General features: G+C 41.5%; 1 protein-coding gene across 4 annotated transcripts in view; it reads left to right on the top strand.

Annotated features, from left to right (window-relative positions):
- Positions 1-12858: 12858 nt before the first annotated feature.
- Positions 12859-19982, top strand: part of UNC5D (unc-5 netrin receptor D) — a 544123-nt gene continuing 536999 nt past the window's right edge. For 3 of the 4 annotated variants that reach the window (XM_059156226.1, XM_059156224.1, XM_059156223.1), the window contains exon 1: positions 12859-13298. In XM_059156226.1, the coding sequence (XP_059012209.1) occupies positions 13196-13298 (103 nt within the window). In that variant the 5' untranslated portion in view covers positions 12859-13195. The remainder of the gene's footprint in view (positions 13299-19982) is intronic. The other variant, XM_059156225.1, reaches the window with a different exon arrangement.

Here is a 19982-nt window from a genome sequence, read left to right as displayed (position 1 = left end):
GACTGCAGTGCTATATTCCATGAAATTTTATAATGATTAATTTATTAGTGTATGGGCTAGGCTACCATGAAACAATCATATCAATGACAAAGCTGTCATTTGGTAATCATATCAGTACATGAATCATTATATCTGCAAGTAAATATGAATTTCTTTTTCACCTCATCTTTTCATTTTTATGCCTAGTGTTAGTAATATGTATAACATCTACACTGTTTTGTATTATATAAGACAATATTGATGTAGGTACTGACAGACAATTCACCTTGTAAACAGACCATGTAAACACAGGGTATTGGAAATATAGGACTCTACCTGTATTGTCTCTTTCTTATGATTTTCATAATAACATTTTCTTTAGTCTAGCTTACTTTATTGTAAATGTACAATATATAATACATACGACACATAAAGTATGTTTTAATCCACTGTTTATGTTATCAGGCTCTGGTCAACAGTAGGCTAGTGGTAGACAAGTTTTGAGGAGTCAAAAGTTACACACAGACTTTTGACTGTGTGGGAGATCTGTGCCCCAGACGCCGGCATTGTTCCAAGGTCAACTGTAGTGCATTACAGTGGCTGAATCATCCTGAACCTTGTTAAAAAATTAGGATGAGAGCACTGTAGTTCATTCACAGTTTTAACGAGAATGACTATATTTTGCTTTATAAGTTTGGCTCTGGGTTTGGAATAGTCAATCATAAGAGTGTCTTCCTCTTTTTAGGTTAATAACTTTTAGTCAGAATATATACCCAAAATGTAGCAAAAGTCTTTTTCGCACCTATTGGGATGACTGCCAAGTTTCAAGTATTCAAGTACTATAGTATTTTTGCCCAGCAAGGGACAGCTGTTATCACCTTCAGGGGAGGAATCCCACTCCACCAGGAGCCACAGTCTCAGGACGTTGACTGCGTCCATGGTTTGGTGTGGCAACAAACATAGGAGTCACACAAATTTTAGACGGAACAAGGTCTACTTCCAAGCAGAAGAGACAGAGCCACATCAGCTTTAGTAGTGGCTGTTAGACCCCCCACAGCCGGTGGGTCTCCTCCCAAAGTGACAGAGTGATGGTCTTCATGCATTCGTCTTCTGCCAGCAAAGGGGTCCTGGACCCTCCCCCATGGGGTCTGAAATTCAGAAAGCTGGGGGCGTGGCTGAGGGTCACATGATGCATGCCCTTAAGCAGAACAAAGAACACATCGATCCCTGAATGAGGGAAAATACTCCCAGATGGGGAGGTATGCCCAGCACAGGCTGTGGGGACTCCTTGGCGTTCTGTAAGGAAATATTTCAGGCCCAACGCCACTCTTAAGCATGCACGGTAGAAAGATACACTCACGAAAGGAAAGAAACGGCCTTTCCCAACAGTGTTCTAATACTGAACCACTTTGCATTCCTGAAAAATCCTTACTTGGTCATATTTTACATGTATATAAACATATGTAAATGCATATATTTTAAATATATATTTTATATGTCATAAATGCACACATACATGTATAATATATTTGTTTTAATTTATAGCTTTGTAGTTATATAGAATTTATTTTGTACACTCTGTATATTTCAGTGAATTATGCTACTTTTATAATTAGGAAGGAATTTTTTCTTAAATTTTCCTCATCAAATTTTGAATTTCAAAGGAAATACCTGCTCATTTTATCTAGTGGAATAATGTAAGGATGCAAAAAATAAAGGTAGCAATCTCCTCCCACTGAAATTTCTCCCACTTTATTTAAACATTTTTCTGTTAATAAAAATACAGAAATACTTTACATATTTAATTTTTTGGTGCTTTGTTATTCTTATTAAAATAGAATCCATAGGGCTCATGACTTACTTTCCTCAATTGGATAAATTGGGGATCTCTTCAGGTCTCTCTGCACAAATATGTCATCTGTTTTTTTTTAAGGGTTACACAGTATTTCCCAATATGGATGAGTTGTAATTTATTCATATTTTCCTCCCATGGATGAATATCTACATAGGATTTACAAAGAATTTGTTACTGTTTTGTTTTTATTTGCCTTTACCAAAAATTAACATCTTTGTATATATAAATCATATACAAATATTTTCAAGTATATAAGATAAACTTATCCAAGTGTCACTGTAGTACAATAGATATTCTCAGAAAAGTTTCCCAAAGGGTTATAGTAATTCATGCTCATCAGTAAAATATGGGTGAGCCTTTCTTCTTCACACCATCATTTTTGTATTGTATCTTACGTTATAGATGAGCGGTGGAGGAACATTTTATATTAAATTGGCTTTTCTTAGACTACTAATGAGATTGATCACTTCATGTGTTTATTTTCCATTAGATTTTCTCTTTTAAATAATTGTCTTTCTTATCTATCCAAACTGCTCTTATCTATCAATATATAGAAGCATGTCATTATTAGAAACTATTTTTAATTGTTTTAGTAACTATTTTTCGTTATTTAAGTTGCAAAAATATTCCCCATTTTACTGTTTGTTTTTTGACTTAAAAAGTTATAATGTTTGAGCATAATTTTTTCTTTTTTTTTTTTTTTTTTAGAGAAAGAGAGAGTGAACCTGGGGGTGGGGAGGACAGAAGGAGTGGGAGAGAGAGAACCTTAAGCAGGCTCCAGATCCAGTGCTGAGCCCCACATGGGGCTCAAACTCAGAACCCTGAGATCATAACTCCAGCTGAAATCAAGACTCAGACGCTTAACCAACTGAGCCACCCAGAGCCCTGGACACAATTTTTCTAAAATCATTACACGTAGGAAAATGAACAAATCATAACTGTGGACCTTAATTTATCATGAAGTGAGCACAGCCATGAAGCCATCACCCAGATCAAGAAATAGGACAGCACCAGGAGCCAAAAACTCTTCTGTATCTCTTCTCATTTCATCACACTCTCCCTCATCCCTCACTTTTAACACCATGGATTAGTTTTGCTCATTATTAAAATGTATATATGTACACATATCTTAAACACATTATAATTTCATTGTTTGTAACAATCGATTTTCAGTTTACTAAAATTTATTGCTTTTCTTCTCCATTTTCATATCTGTCCCTTCATACGATATCCTTCTCCTTCCGCCTGAGGAACTGCCTATTAGTATTTCCGTTATATGGTATCTGCTGATGATAAATTAATTTTTTCATGTAAAAAAAGTCACCCACTTTACTTTCATTTTGGAGGGTACTTCCACTGAGTCTAGAATTTAAGTTGACATTTTTTATAATTCTTTTGATGACACTCTTCCACTGTCTTATAACTTCCACCGTTTTGTTGGGAGGGGAGCAATGATTATTATTATTACTCTGCCATTTCTTTGTTTTTACTGCTTCCTTCTAAAAACTAGTTTTGTCCTTTTTTACTTCTTCCAACAGGTTTACTTGATGTGGTATTGTTTTATTTTGTATCTTGCTCCAGCTTTTTCAGTTTTGAACCTTTATTTTTTTAATTTTATTTTTCTTTAAAGATTTTATTTATTTATTTGACAGACAGAGATCACAAGTAGGCAGAGAGGCAGGCAGAAAGAGAGGAGAAAGCAGGCTCCCTGCTGAGCAGAGAGCCCGATGTAGGGCTCTATCCCAGGACCCTGAGATCATGACCCGAGCTGAAGGCAGAGGCCTTAACCCACTGAGCCACCCAGGCACCCCCTGAACCTTTATTTTAATAAGTTCCATTGATTTAATAAAATTTTCAGGCATTATCTTTTCAATATTGCACCAGCCCTTTCTTCATTCTTGTCTTCTGCTACCGAAATTCCAAATTAGGCTTTTCCAGAATGTAATATGTCTCTTTTGCTCTTCTCTCCTTTTATTTTTGTTTATTTTTTAGTGCTTCATTCTGGATATTTTCTTCTGATCTCTCTTTCACATCACCAATTATCCCTTCCTCTATGTCTATTATAATGTTACCCATCCAACAAATTTTGAATTTCAGTTACTAAATTCTTTAGATCTAGAATTTCTAATGGATTATTTTGACTTTTCTAGTTCAGCGATTAAGTTTTCCATATTTTCATGTAATTTGCTGAAAATATTAATCATATTGATGTATTGATCTGTGTCCCTTAATCTTTTAGTGTATAAAACATCATTTAAAATGTTCTATACTATAGATTAAATTAATTACATTTTACACTGATACTTATTTCAGTCTAATAGTCTGATATCATTCCATCGTCTTTAGCCATCCATAATGGCTGATGTTAAATCTGTTTCTTTCTACATAATATGTATTTTTTTTAAATCTCATAACTTTTATTTTTTTTAAATCTCATAACTTTTAGTAGTTATTTTAATCTTTTGTATTCTGTCATATCACTGTGATGTGTTGATATGTGCATATATTTTTTACGTATTTACTTAGTAGTTTGAGTATAATTTTCAGCTGAATAATTACTTATGTCTTTAATCTTGGAATATTTTCATTTTCTCTTTCCTTAGAAGTTATTTCTCCACCATTTCCTTTATGATAATTTTCTGCAACTCTTATTAGATGTTTGTCAGAGTATCTCAATCTAGCCGCGTAGTCTTTTAATTTTACTTAAATTTTTCAATTATCCTTGTATATTTTTTCTATATTTGATATCTCTTCAGTATTTCTTTCAAAATGACTAGTTGTCTTTTCATTTTTGCCAGCCTTGAGCCTCGTGTTTATTATTTTTCTGTTTTTTGACCATAACATCAAGTTTCTAGATTGATATTTTTTCATATCTACTAATACTCATTACATTTTGTTTATTTGAATTGTTATTATTCATTTTCTATAATTTTGTAACCGATGTAGTTCTTTCTTTTATTATATGGAGCATTACAAATACTAACATTTTACAGTCTATGGTGCTTTTCTTCTATAAAGTGTGACTTGATGTCCAAATATTGATTGTATTTTTCTGTGTTTTTTAACATCATGTTATCTGCTAGTGTTTTAGGATACTGGTCAGTATGCTCATTTTAAGGGTGGGGGGTTCTTTTTCTCTCCCCTCCTCACTATCATCTGTCACCTTCTGGGATTATCACTCTTTGAACTGAAGATTTGTGGCCACCTAGACCTAAACCCAAGACCCTAAGTGGAAAACTAGGTCTTATAAAAGTCATTCAGGACATCTGAGTTGTAGTATTAATGGTATGTATCACATTCAGCCCTTAAGCCAGTGTATGGTTAGATACAGTTCCCAGTGAAGAAACTGTGTCTTTGTAATTCTTGCTTCCCTAAATAACAGTCCTAGATTGGCTGAGTGTTTTTCAGGCAATTCCCTTGTGTATGGGAATGCCATGCCAATTCCTTCTTTAAGTTGTGCAACTGGCTCTGACATCTCATTTGTCATGGAGCCATTTGTTCCCTATTACACTGCATTATTCAGCCTTCCATATTCCACTGCCTGCTTCAAGAGCCAGGACTCAGAAAGTACATGGATTTAGCCCCACTCACCATTTATCAGTTTTGTTGATGATCCATACAAATATTTATCTTGGTTTTGAGCCAGGCAGGCTGTATTTCTTCAGTTTCCTATTTGTTACACAATCTCATGTCTAGATGTATAGAGCAGACAAAAGTTAAAATTATGAGGTCATCTTGGTTAGAAGTCATCTTTTCTTAAAGAGCATTAAAAAATACTTCCAAATATTTCAGTTCTGTTTACACACACACACACACACACACACACACACACACACTTTGGTTGGATGTGCCAGTTCATTCAAATACACACATAACACATACATGCATGTATGTTCACATATGTGATATATAATTATGTATGCAAAGATATATTGATTCATTCATATATAAAAACAGTTCATTCATATATGTATTTGTAAATATATAATATTCATTCATATACATGTAAATGAAATGGAACATCTACCCAGAGTGTGTCAATATATGTATGTTATATGTGTATTTGTGTGTATATATATGTATATGTATATATGTGTATATATATGTATTTGCTTTCTCTTCTCAACAGAGAAGTATATTGTCAGTAGGTTGAGTGCAGGAGAATCAAAGGAGTTCTAGCTTTATTTTCTGTTTGGATTAGTTTCTTACCAAAGTAATAATAATGATCATGGTCTTCTAGAGATTTCCCCAAATCTACTCTAGAACTAGACTGTCTATCTCCAGGGAAATTGGTTCTTGAATCGGGATGAAGTCATCCTTATACCTGACAAGATGAGTGGAATCTGTGGTTGAATTAAATTGCAAATGGTACTCTCTTAAATTTTATTTTCAGTAAAATACTACTTAACATATAAAGTAGATCTTTTCTCCTTCAAAATGCATGACAGCCATTTACTAATGAATGCTTTTAAATCTACTGCCTGAGCCTTAAGTTACAGCAAATTATAAATTCATAGTGTTTTTAGGGGTTGGGCAATAAAGATGGAGAAACGAAACAGGTATGGTAGGATTTGGACTCTGAAAGTCAAAGCTTTATTTTAAAATTGGAAACAATTCTGTTTGTTAAGCTAGCATTTTCTCTTTGCACACCATCAAGTGGAATCATGTAATAGTTACTCAAGTCCTGCTTTAAAGAATCTGCTAGAGTTGTCATCCTTTTCCTAGTGACAGAGATTAATTTGTAATATCTTATTCCAGACGAGAAGTCAAGGCAAGTGAAGAGAAAAGGAAAATGAGACCAGAAAGTAAAAACTAGGAAGGAAACTTATGGTTATTGGTTTTTATTTTTTTATTTTTTTTTACCTTTCAGAGAGTCATTCCTTTCTTTTCTTAGTGATTTCTAATTGGCATTTGTACAAGTGGCTTATTATGATTAAAGACTTTTAGATAAATTCCTTTGATAGCATAGGCTACTCTGTAAGTGTGTACAGTAACATTCTGTTTGTTAGGTTTTTGTTCCAGAGGCCAGGTAACCTTTTTTGGTTCTGGTACTCTAAACAGGTGCATATTCCCTTCTAGTCTTCACTTTTGGCATGCAGATATCCTCCTGACTGTGTCCATTTATTACTTAGCCTTGCCAGGGAGGAAAATAGGTAACTTTAGTGTAAAAAGATACCTGCTGGCTCTCATCATGTCTGTATATGGAAACTGCATCAGACCCCTATATTCCCACAATTTACTCTGGGTGTTGTGCCAGAACCAGGGAAGTCAAACACCTCTGGATCTTGTAATGTAAATGAGGGGAAGAGAAGGTTTGAATATGAGTTCGCTTCACTTGTTACATTTTTGACTCTTGAGTCTATTCTTGACCGGAACCTGCAGGACAACCATCTCCTCCAGGCTTCAGCCTTCTGTTTGGAGATTAGCTGTGTGGTTAAATTGTGTGTTCTAGAAGGCTACATGGCAGTTACATGACTTTGATCTATAACTTTAATTGTCTTTTTTTCCCCTTTTTTTAAAATAAGATTTTATTTCTTTGTGTGTGTGTGAGAGAGAGAGAGAGCTGGGTGGGGGAGGAGCAGACGGAGAGGAACAAGCAGACTCCCCGCTGAGTACTGACCTTGACTAGGCTCCATCTCACAACCTTGAGATGATGTCCTGAGCCTAAACCAAGAATCAAATTGGATTCTTAATGGACAGAACCAGCCAGGTGCCCCTATTTTAACTGTCTTTGGATGTCTCTTCTCTTGCCTCCTCCGGTAGGTATAGTGTCTACCAGAGTAGGTGAAGAGGAAAAAAATGAGTGAATGACTAAATGATGTCCCAAGGCAGAACGGGAAGGGAACGAATAGAAAGAAAACTGAGCAGGAAAAAAACCTGCCCCAAATACACACTCCACAGAGGTTTGGCAGCATCCGCCACTTGGAAGTACAAGCCATGGTGTTTTCTCCCAATGTGGAAAGACACCTACCACAAAGTGCCGGGATGTGTACATTGTCACATGTCTGATGCTCAGTGCCAAGGTCAGGGAACCCAGGGGTCTCATGTTGTGCTGTCATCCAGGGCTGCATCTCTGATGGGTGAACACATCTCATCTTTTCTCAATTTATTCTTTTTTTTTTTTAAGTACTAACACATTAATTTTACTGCCAAAGAATTGTGTTTCTTGTTATTATTTTGAAGTTCTTTCGTTCGTCTGTGTCAGCAACTGAAGCTGAAACTCCAGGATGCGTGATTCCAGGAAGAATTCCCTGGGTACAAAACGGGGAAGGCACACTTGCAATGTCAGGAAAAACTGGTTTAGTTAGCCTCTTATCTTGGTGCCCCGCTGCCCTTTTTAAACAAATGTATTGGATTTTGCACTTTATTGCTGCTTCATAGCCCAATATCTGAAATGGACTTCTCTAATTTTGTGTGAGAGGGTTTACTTAAAAAAAGATCCCATATTGCTCTTAACAAGGAGGACTGGTAACCTGGATTATTGTGCACAGATAGAACATGACATGTGAGGAACTCACAGCTCCCTGGCTTTGAGCATCTTTTTTCCCCCCATGCTTCCAGCAGGTTCATGAATCATGAGCTGGGCTGTGAGCACACAGGGCGGCTGAATAAAATTCAGCATGTTCTCTGAGAGTCGCATGCATTTCTAAAATGGGCTGCTCTGATTGAACAAGACCTTCCTGGGAAATGACTGGCACAGAGTATTCCCAATGGAAATAGTGCTTGTAGAATATCTCATTTACTTCCATGGCCAAGTTCACCCGCTGAAGTTGCCAGCTGTTGGCCTTTTGTCCAGTTGATTTTTGGTTGTCCCTATTTATTAATGTAATTATATGATTAATAGAAATGGTGAGTTTTATCAGAAATGTCTACCAGTGGCAGCGCTAGAAGTACTTGGGTCTTCAGAAACAGTTGTCAGGTTCTGGAAGGAGAGAGGGTACAGTGCTAACATCCCAAATGTGGGAAGACAGTCCTTTCTCTATAACCCATGCCTAGGAAAGGAACTGGGTGCAGCATAGAAAGGCCCTACAAAACTTAGAGATTCTTAGAGCAGTTCTAACTAAAATTGCCAGTTGAGCCCAGGTTAGGTAAAATACACTACCAATATATTGCAGAATTCTTTTCAGTTTCTCTTTCCCTTAGTCTTTTTTTTTTTTTTTAAGATTTATTTTAGAGAAGAGAGAGAGAACATGAGCAGGGAGAACTAGAAGGAGAGGGAGAAACATTTCCTTCTGAGCAGGGAGCCCTACATGGGACTCTATGCCAGGACCCCAGGATCGCAACCTGAGCAGAAGGCAGCTACTTAACCAACTGAGCCACCCAGGGGCCCCTTCTTTCCCTTAGTCTTAATGTTCAATGTTCTTAAGCCCATTTCCTCTCCTTTCAGCTACAGCTGTGTTCTGTTCCCAAGGGTCTTGATCTCACTGATTTCTGACACCCTACTTTTGTTCAGATTTTAAATTAGGCACTTTCTGTTTCCAGAAGAATGCAGGTCTAAGGTTTAGGACTGTCCCAAAATATCTTCATACTTTTCAAAAGCTTCGGTGTCCAAGGTCCTTTTGCTCTCTCCTGAGTGTCTGTTTTGTCTTCAGTAATCTAGATGCAAACTATAATCCCTTCACCATTTTCCATAAATTCACTTGCCTCTGTAACCTTAATGATGATTTGGGGCTCCCAGGAGAAAGGCCACATCTTAGCTGGGTCTTGGCTTTCCACCAACCCCTTGGCTCCCCTTTTCCTTCCCCAAATCCTAGAACAACAGACTTTTCCCATTACTCATGTAGAATATGTCTATTTTCTTTAACATCCCTTGGAGTTTTACTATTTACACCAAGCAGGTTGGCTAAAGTCTTTAAATACTCTTTTCTAGACAAATACAGAGCTTTTCCTAAGGAATTATAGCAAGCCATTAAAAAAAAATTCATTATATTTGGGAAAAAAATTGTTAAATTTGGAAGGACAGATCTCTCTATGCCCAGTCTCTATCTCCCCTCGTCTAAGTTTGATTCAACTCAAACATTTTCTATTTTTGAGATTAGTTGGGCTAAAGATGGCCAAAAGGCAATGGGAGTAGGAACATTCTACCTCTTTATCTTCATGTATAAAGTGTTAGAAAATAGGCATAGTCAATTCAAGCAACAAAGAATTGAGGAAAACACTACCAAGTCTGTTCATTGAATTAATATTACCTGGTTACAGCTAATATCTTTAGGGTGGCTATCATTCCAAATAACCTGTCTAGAGCACATTTTGCCTTCGTTACATAATTGCCCCAATTCCAGAACAGTGGCTTAATTTCTGATTTGGTTGTACTGAGTATTCAAAATCATAACATGCCACAGTTGAAAATGATGGATCTTAAAAAGGCTTGATCTTAAAATCCTCCAGTTAAATACTCTCCTTTTCCAGATGAGGAAACTGAAACCAGGTGTTGACTTGCCCTGGGCTACAGAGCCCACCCCGGGCAGCGTCATGGCCCTAGTCCCTTGGTTCCTGACTCTCAGGCTGGTTCTTCTACTACGCCTTGCTGGCTGGAGACGTTGATCCTGGATAGTGACTATTCAATTTGTTTCTCCAAATGGAATGGGATACAATTCATACATGTTTAAAAATAGCCATATTTAGATTAATACATGATATTCTAGTGTACAGAATTAATTAATGTGTGGTATATAATTCATACATGATGTATGTAGGGGGTAATACTGAAGATCCAACTTCTCTCAACTCAAAATAGTACTGAGGACGATGAGTAGAGTATCTATTCCTGGAACACCTGATTGAAAGGATACCACCTCAACCTTATCTTAGGTTTGGAATCACACAAACCCATGTCTCATTCTTGATGTTTAGACACTTACCTACGTGATCTTGGGAAAGTCATTCCTATACTCAGCCTGACTTTCCTTATCTCCCAATAAGGGATAATAGTACCTATATTCTAGGATTTGGTTCTGCCAAGGGAAAAATAATTACATATATATATATATATATATATATATATATATATAACAACCATTTCCTTGAACAGGGTATGCACTCAAATTTTCTTATTTTCTCTCCCGTTGTATGATTAATATTAGCTCAACTATTTCCCAGATGTATTTTTTATTTTTTATTTCATTTTATTTAGTTTTTTAAAAGATTTTATTTATTTATTGGGCAGACAGAGATCACAAGTAGAGAGGCAGGCAGAGAGAGAGGAGGAAGCAGGCTCCCTGCTGAGCACAGAGCCCAATGTGGGGCTCGATTCCAGGACCCTGGAATCATGACCTGAGCTGAAAGCAGAGGCTTTAACCCACTGAGCCACCCAGGGACGGGACCCCTAGATGTATTTTTTTAAATAAAATTGTTTTTACTTTTGCTCCCCTCTGGGGACAGTATTTAAGTAATACTTAAATACTATCTTGGAAACATAGTAAGTCTCCCCTCCTAACTTTTTTTTTTTTTTTTTTTAAAGTGCTCATTTGTGATAGAACTGCCACGTACTCTTGAAGAATAAGGAACGTCAGAGGATGAATGACTATTTTCCAGAAGACAGGTAGAGCATATTTGGTAGATTAATTCACAATTCACCTTCTCAGAGGAAAAGGACAAAACACTCATTTACCAAGATTCTAAAGAGATTTTCAGGCAAGTCCCTAGCCAGCCCCACATTAGTCTTTGCTTTAAAGCATTCATTCCCCAGAGCTTGGTTTTCTTGACCAGGACCCAAACCTTTTATTGAGCTGCAAGAAGACTGGAGGAAGCAATTGGCTCCTCTCCCCGGCATTCACGGGTCTGGTGGCATTCAGGAGAGGGATGGCATATGTGCTTATCAGGGAATCAATCTTTCTGCCTCCTATCCTCTTTTTCAGAAGAAAGCGAGTTAACACAATTACCTCACTTTAAACTGTTTATTCTCCGGAGAAAGGTGTTTGGGAGCATGGAGCACTTTGGCAAGAGACATGGTTTTTTTAAAGAAGTACTTCTATCAATATTGAGTGTGGGCAGTGAGGAACTAATGGTTGGGAAGGTTTTCTTTTGAGCCAAGACTTCATTTTGGGGGCAACCAGGCAATAGGGGACATGTGTTCTAACCGGTTGAGTTCTGGCACCATTTTGGGGGGCTCAATGCTGTGAGGGATGGCACGTGCTCTGACTGTGAAGTCTTGGGCTCAGGGCCAACTCCCCAGGTGTGTTCTGTGCTCTGAAACTGTGTGACCTAAGAGAAGAGTAACAGGCAACCATGAGTCCTTTCAAAGCCAGTTTAAATAGTTTGACAGTTTATTCAAAATAAACCACACTTCTAAGAAAAAGTCTTTTTTCCTTCTTGTTACAAAGGAAACGACTCACTTTCCCTGATACTTAGAAGAAAGACAATTCCCAGGGCCCAGATTAAAACAAACAAAACCAGGAGGCATCAGAAATGAGGAAGCTTTCAGATAAGTTTAAAAAGAAAAAAAAAGGTAGGAATAAAAATCTATCACATACCCCTTAATGCACCCTTGACTGCAATTTCCCTACCTCTCTATTTATATGCATGGGGATTTAGCATAGCTACAATAATGGATTTATTCTAGTGTTATTTTTCCCCACTTGGCATTTAAGGCTTTCTCTTTTTTCTTTGAACGTGCTCGGAGGGCTGTCTGATCTGACGTTAAAAAATGGAAGCCGGAGAGGCAGGACTGAGAACGGGCTCAAAGTTGAACAAAACAGAGGTTTCCTGGAAGCGGCAGACTCTGAGTTGGGCTGCCGTGGTGCTCACATCTTTCCGCGCCGGGTTCGCCTCCAAGAGGCCCGCCGGCGCCCCTCACGTCCGCAGGCGTGCGCTCGCGTCCCCGAGCCGGGCTCCGGACCCGCTGCCTCTCCCCGCGACCGAGGGCCATTTGCGGCGCGTGGAGGAACCCGAGGGCGCGTGCCGCCACCGCGGGGCTCACCTGCGCCTCCCGGCCTCCCGCCCCGCGCGGCCCGCCGCCGCCCCGCCCCGGCCCGGCTCATTGGCTGCCGCTCCGAGGGGAGGAGAAGGGGCGGCCGCGGGGATCTCATTAGCGATGCGGACTCGCTCCTCCGCCCGGTAGTCCCGGACCCGGCAGCGGCGGGAGCGCGGCGAGCGGTGCTGCGGGAAGGACGCGCGACTCCGGCAGCGGCCGTGGCGGCGGCGGTCGCCCCGCCGTGGGAGGCTATGGGGGCGCGTGCTGGCTCCCGGTGCCCGGCCAGCGGCGGCTCGGAGCGCCCTGCCCCGGGGCTGTAGGGAGCCGCCGTGGATCAGTCACTCGCCGAAGACCTCCGGGACCCGCTTGTCTCGGTCCTCGGCTCGCCTTGCTTCTCCCGGGCGCCCGGGGCGTGGAAGAGGAGCCGGACTCCGAGCACGGCGAGGACCATGGGGAGAGCGGCCGCCGCAGGAGGAGGTGCTGGAGGGGCGCGCCGGTGGCTCCCGTGGCTGGGGCTCTGCTTCTGGGCGGCGGGGGCTGCGGCTGCCCGAGGTAAGCGCCGGGCGGAGCGGGCGGCGGGGCCGGGGGAGAGGCGAGGGGACGACGGCGAGACCCAGCGGGACCCGCGCCCATGGCGCTGGCTTCCCAAGTTGCGCGCTGCACCTCTGCGAACACGGACCCCAAAGGGTGGGAATCGGGCGGAGGACCTCGGAGGGGACCGCTGCCTCCCACCCCAAGTTTGCGATCAGCCGCAATCCTACAGGTTGCTGTGACCGGGGCCCCTACCCTTGACGCCCACCGCCTGCTCCGTTTTCCGAGCACTCCCCAATTGCTGCAGACCGGGGTACCCACCTCTTCACTCCAATCTCGCTCTCCCGTGCCCTCTCCACTTGCCTGTAAGACGAGAGACCACGGGTGGGCGCGCACAGTGGTGTCCGAGAGTTCCTGGGAGAGGGGCGGGGTGATGGGAGCCTCTGTAGGGTGGGCTTGAATGGAGAGGGAGCCTTTTCCCTTTGGGGAGCGACACCCAAGTTAAAGTCCGCTGAGCTTGGCAACCCACGGGCGACACCAACCCGAGGTCTTAGCACTGGGCTTTCTTTGGAGGAGGCCGCTGTGTGCGGGAGCCCGGGAGAGCTGTGTGCACCCCCCACGATTAGCTGTGCTGGCCATGCGGAGCGGGGATAAGCATTTGGCCGGAGGCCGCTCACCCGGCCGCTACCCGGTGCCGCCTCCAGCTAGGGAGCTAGGGAGCGCAGGGCTCAAACCGCCGCTTCTTGCTGACTTTGAAAGACAAGCCCCGTTTTCCTGGATCCTCCGGACTCCAGTAGAGTGAAATTTTGCAACTGGTTTCACCTCCACTGTGAATGAGAACCGGGAGCATCAAGTTAAAGCTAAATCCCGCCGACTTGTTTTGAAGACGATCAGAAGCGATTTGAGACATAGCTTGAGTATTGTGGCTTTACCTTAGAAATAATCCCGAAGCTTCTCCTTCCCGCCCGTCTTTACCTTTCTCCTTCCCTGTGTGCCATCCATTAGGTTTAGAATATGTAATTGCACTGAATGATTTACCTAACGCTTGTCTGGCAAGAGGGAGGAACTGAGCTGACCGCCTCACCTTCTGCTCTCTTGGCTATCCTGAACATAATGAGTAGCCGGGAGACAAGAGGGAGGAAGGGGCTGGCGACAATCATAAAAGAACCAACGTAATCTAATTTTTACAACGGCCAACGGTGTGTTAAAAGCAGTCAGGATGCCTAGAATGAAGAATTTAAAAAAAAAAAAAAAAGAAAAAGGGAAAGAGGTAGATAGAAGCTTTGTTTATGGTCCTGTTCAGTGACAATTTGCATTTCATTGACTGAAAACTTTTTTTTTGTTTTTGTTTTTGTTTTTGTTTTTGGTGGAGCAGGCTTCTTAAAAGGCAGCAAAGGTTTAAAAATGAGCCTCGGTGATTGCACACTCTGGGTTCTGGTGAAGCCTGGTTCTTTCCCTTTGCTGGAAGAAGCACAAGCTTCAGCCATTTAATTTACTATGGAGAATGCCTCCTTGCAAAGTCAGCTCTGAGTTGGTTTTAATACACTGTTCTGGGGGAAAACGGGCCTTTTCTTTTCTAAATTTTCTAAGTGTCTGAATTCCCAGTTGCTGTTTGATGTGGAAATACCTAAGAGCACCTGACTCTGAGTACTGACCCCTTGGAATTTGGTTGGTGGAGTTGTGTTGAAGCTAGCCCCCAACGAGAGGTGGGGACATGCCAGAAGCCTCTTGGATGGAGTTTTGCTGGCTGTGAAAGTAAGGCTAGCACCTCTTGTCTGCAAGCTGTTCTTTAAAGGTCTTCTAGAAAACATACTGTACACTCTGCAGGCTTATTTACAATAAAATGTCTTGCACAGATCATAGTAATGTTCAAGACACATGGAGTAGAGCAGTAAATCTGCCTAATATTTCCCTTGTAGTATTTTATGTTTTGGGGGGGGGGGTGGTATGAAGCCCTTTCCTTAGCATCTGTCAGGGATTCTATATGAAATGAGTCGTAAGCCAGCTCTGGAACCTGTGAAGCTGCATGCACCCGGTTTTGGGCAGGTGGGCACCATGGAGTTTTCAGAACAAAGCGTGTGTTTCAGTGATCCTTAAGTTCTGTCCATTCATTAAAAGCAGGATGAGTTGCACTCTTGTGGTATGTTTGTTGAGTCCTCTCACCAGACTCTGTGGGGTTAGCCCCAGGTTGTTCTTCTTTATCCAATGAAATAGGTGGTTTTTTTTGGCAAGTCTTTCCATGTTGATTTGAACCAAGGTATTCTGCCCCCTCCCCCCAAACCACAGGGTGTATAGAATTATGCAGTTTGCGTTGATGATCTAAGAATATTTAACAATTCAGTAGCATTTTCTTTATAATGACTTATGCTTTTGTTTGCAAGATGAGTGCACCAACTTTCTTTTTTTTTCCTTTTCTTCTCCTCCATACTTAATGTAAAACCATCTGAAAATCAGAGGGAGGTTTCAGGTGATGGGCTTTAAATGAATATACTGGAAGAGGAAGATGCTTGGGACAAAGGACTGCCCATAGAAACTGGTATGGCCCAAGGAGAAATGTTCTGGTTCCTTCCTTTGCAAACAAGACTTACCTTTTCAGATTTATGTTCCTGACTGCTGGCCTACTGTAAGGAAAGCAATTTGGTACCATGATTACTGTATATCTTAACACTTTCCAACTTAAAAGAAGGTTGTTTAAAAGTTATTCATGACCTGCCAAGTGCTAATTGAATCCACATCGTGTTGTCATGTTGATTTGTTTTTGTTCTTTGAGAAAACGGGAGTAGTGCTGTAGATCTGGTTGTGATTCCCGTATTAGATACTGTACATAAAGATATCCTCATCTAAAGGCAGCGAGATCCTCATCTAAAGGCAGCGAGTGAGGTAATCTTAAATAGGCTAAACTTCCACACAGTTCACTGCTTTAAAAAATGTCCTGGACAATGACACCTTCCTTGTAATCGCTTTAGTAATGCAATAAAGGCAAGAGAGGTACACATTTATTTTCTGGGCATAATAGGGTCAGACCGTTTACACATACTTAAATCCATTTATCTACCTGGTTCATGTGTTTTAAAATCCATAGTCATTTCCTTCTTAACGAACTTTATATACCCCCCATTTCCCCCAACCCCCAATTCCCCTCTCTGGCCTTTCTCATTCTGCTCCTGTTCCTCAAAAAACTCTCCCTCCAGAGTGCTATGAGGAAAGTGCCTTTTCTCCCACTTTCCTCCCAGGAATGTCTTATTCTAACTTTTTGGGTTGTGCTTTTAGCTTGAACAGCCCTACGGCTGCTGGTTTTCCTGCCTGACAAAGTATTCTGCTCAAGAAATGCCTTCAAGCGGGGCAGTTGGGTGGCTCAGGTCTTCCCGTCCTGGGATTGAGCCTCCCATCAGGCTCTCTGCTCAGCGGGAAGCCTGCTCCCCCCCACTCCCACCCCCCACCCCCCCACCCCGCCTCTCTGCCTACTTGTGATCTCTCTCTCTCTGTGTCAAACAAACAAATAAATAAAAAGAAATGCCTTCAAGTATTTTAGTTCTTAAGAAGAGATTATTTGTTCTAATCTGGCCCTTAGAAAGAAAGTTGTTCTTTTGCAGGGTCTTACTATGAAAAATAAATGGCTTTCCTCAGTCTTTGACAGGTGTGTGGTTCTGGAAGTGGTGGCCCATAGGGTGGGAAAACCTATGGGGCCGGAATCCTCCTTGAGCTCTCAGAACTGTACAACTGGGTGAGTCACGTAGCCCCAGACCCTGCCTCTTACTAGTTAGGGAAGCACGTTTCTCTCTATCCTGACTTTGTGGTCTGCCTTCACTATGTATAGTACCTAGCTTAAAATGTTGCAACTCTAAAGATTTTCTCAAGGAATTAGTTGTACAGGAGGTAGTGAATATTTGATACCATCTCTTGTGCCTTTTCTTCTTTTTTTAATATGAAGGTTAGAGACCCAGGCTACACACATTCACGTCTAATCCCAAAGACAGGTATATGTACAAAGAAAGTTATATTCTGTAGCATCCTCTTAAAGAAGGTGGTAGTGGAGATACAGGTGTCCCTGTAAAGGACAGACACACACACTGACAAAGTCCTGATGGGGATGCATTTTTTTTTTTTTTAAGATTTTATTTATTTATTTGACAGAGAGATCACAAGTGGGTAGAGAGGTGGGGTGTGGGGGGTTGGTGGGGGGGGGGAAGCAGGCTCCTTGCTGAACAGAGAGAGCCTGATGCTGGGCTCGATCTTGGGCTTGATCCCAGGACCATGAGATCATGACCTGAGCTGATAACAGAGGCTTAACCCACTGAACCACCCAGGCGCCCCGCGGATGCCTTTCGATTGCACTTTTGCCATTAATCCTAATCCCATACTCGGGAAAGTGCCAGCCATTGACCAGCCATGTCATTGTCTTCTCTTCTGTCCTCCTCCTCGTCCTAATGACGTCATGAACTGATGGCAGGACCGCATGGCCAGCGGGGACTTGACTGTAGTGAGAACGACCGCTGAGCAGCTCGCCTCCCTCATTTGCTAAATGGCCGCTTTTGGCATGAGAACTCACCATCCGATTGCTGCCGCTCTTCCCTTCATGCCTGTTCCTTAAGAGGAGGCATTTTTGTAGCCTTGAGTGCAAAATAATCATAGCAGTTATTGTATTCAGTGTGTGCCATTGATTATCCTAAATGCTTTACATCTGTCAGCTCATTTAGTCTTTAAAATACCACTATGAGGGGGCGCCTGGGTGGCTCAGTGGTTAAGCCTCTGCCTTCGGCTCAGGTCATGATCCCAGGGTCCTGGGAGGGATCGAGCCCTGCAGCTGGCTCTTTGCTCAGGAGGGACTCTGCTTCCCCCTTCTGTCCCTGCCTGCCTCTCTGCCTATTTGTGATCTCTGTCTGTCAAATAAATAAATAAAATCTTAAAAAAAAATTGCACCCTGAGGTAAGTAGTATTCTCATTTTAACATAAGAAAAGGAAGGTAAAGAGGGCTGATATAACTTGTGCAAGGTCACAGAGATATGACAGAGGAGCCTGGATTCGAACTTACACCATCCTGCCCCAGAGCCTACAACAAGGACTGTTTCCTAAACTATGCCAAAAATAAAACGACCCTTATATTTTGGTGACAAAAGGACTAAAATTATTTCTCTATCACTGTGAGAGTTGTAGAGGAATTCAGAGTAGCTTAAATAAATCTATAAATACATTCAGATAAATCTCAGAGATTTGTGTTGTACGAAAACAACCACCCTCTCACCATTCAGCTTAATATACTTTGGGATTGGAACCACACTTAAAATTCTGAACGCCAGCTTCTAATATGATAGCTTGCCTTTTTTTTTTTTTTTTTTTTTTTTGTTTTCAATTTTGAATTTCAACAGAAAATATTACTCTGATTGAATGCGCCATCCATGGAATGGCAGATCCCAAGAGAGTATTTGTTGCATGTCTTGTATTTTTAGCCTTGTTTGCCGGCGAAATGTGGAGCATGAGATTTGAAAGTAGATTGTTAACACCAGAGGCTGCTGTTTCTGCTGTTTTGGGTACTCCTGCTGCTGCTCTTTCGAGGCAGATGGCTCGATTCATTTATAGAAAATAGATATTCGTTCTATTTTGCATTTCCACTTTGAGAAGAACTTTTAATTGTTTGTGCCACATTGCGTCGTATGGCCTTACCGGGCGCACACCCATGCTGTGCGTAGATAATTTTCAGAATTAGGCGGATGTTCATGTATTCCCTTTGGACTGCCTTAGAGATCTGCTGTGAACTCTGTGGTGCTTTTGCAGTATATTCTTCTGAAAGCGGGCGTGCGTGTGCAGGACGGGGTGTGAACCGCGTCTGCTGTGCTCCATCCCCTGTCCCTCCCCACTGACTTCACTGAACTAGAAATTGGCGGCAGGAGTCCTGGGTTGTGTTTCTGGGGCTTGAGTAGAAACACCACCACCCATGTGATGCTTTTCAGGTATATCAAACCACTCCAGGACTCAGAGCATTTCCTGATGTTGTTACTAACAAGACGAACAAGGCGAGGCCCGAATTCTTCCTCTATGACCAGTTACTTTCTTCATAAATAAGGAAACTGGAAAGCCAAAAGCTGCCTTCCAAGTTTGGTCAATGACAGCTTCACTTAATGCAGATTTTGACTCTCTGTCTCCAAGTTTCTGGTTCATAAGGTGCAGAAGGGCCTTCCTCCCCAGAAAAGAGAGACCTTAGCATGCCAGTATCCCACCCACCCAAGCTAGCATTGTAAGGCTAAGAGGAATCATGGGGGGGGTGGGGAGAGCATCACTGCAGCAATGTGAAGCTTGAATAAGAATTTCTCAGATGCTTTGTTGGTATCTAAAATCAAATGTTGTAATTTCTCAAATCGGGTGAGTCCACGGCAAAGTAATCTTGCAGAAATTTCAGAAGGTTGGTGGTTGGCAGGCAAGTCTGGGAAGAAATCTTTCTGCATCCTTCAAAGGCTCAACTCACGCTGGCGTAGCCGTATTTTGTGTAATATCATTCACAGATTTTGATAACTTACTATAAAAGCAAATTTATTTTCTAAATATTGGATGAGAAATTTGCCTCTGAATATATTTGTGTGCGTGTTGTCGGGAGTAGTGTGAAAGTGATTGGTGGCTTCTGCTAGCCACAGTACTTACTTAGGACTTACCATCTTTGTTTGAATTTAATTTAATAAAATCTACTCGGAGAGGAGGGGAAACCAAATGATC

Source organism: Mustela lutreola, chromosome 18 (genome assembly GCF_030435805.1).
Source record: "Mustela lutreola isolate mMusLut2 chromosome 18, mMusLut2.pri, whole genome shotgun sequence".
In the NCBI taxonomy this organism is placed as follows: domain Eukaryota; kingdom Metazoa; phylum Chordata; class Mammalia; order Carnivora; family Mustelidae; genus Mustela; species Mustela lutreola.
This window is presented reverse-complemented; position numbering and strand designations above follow the sequence as displayed.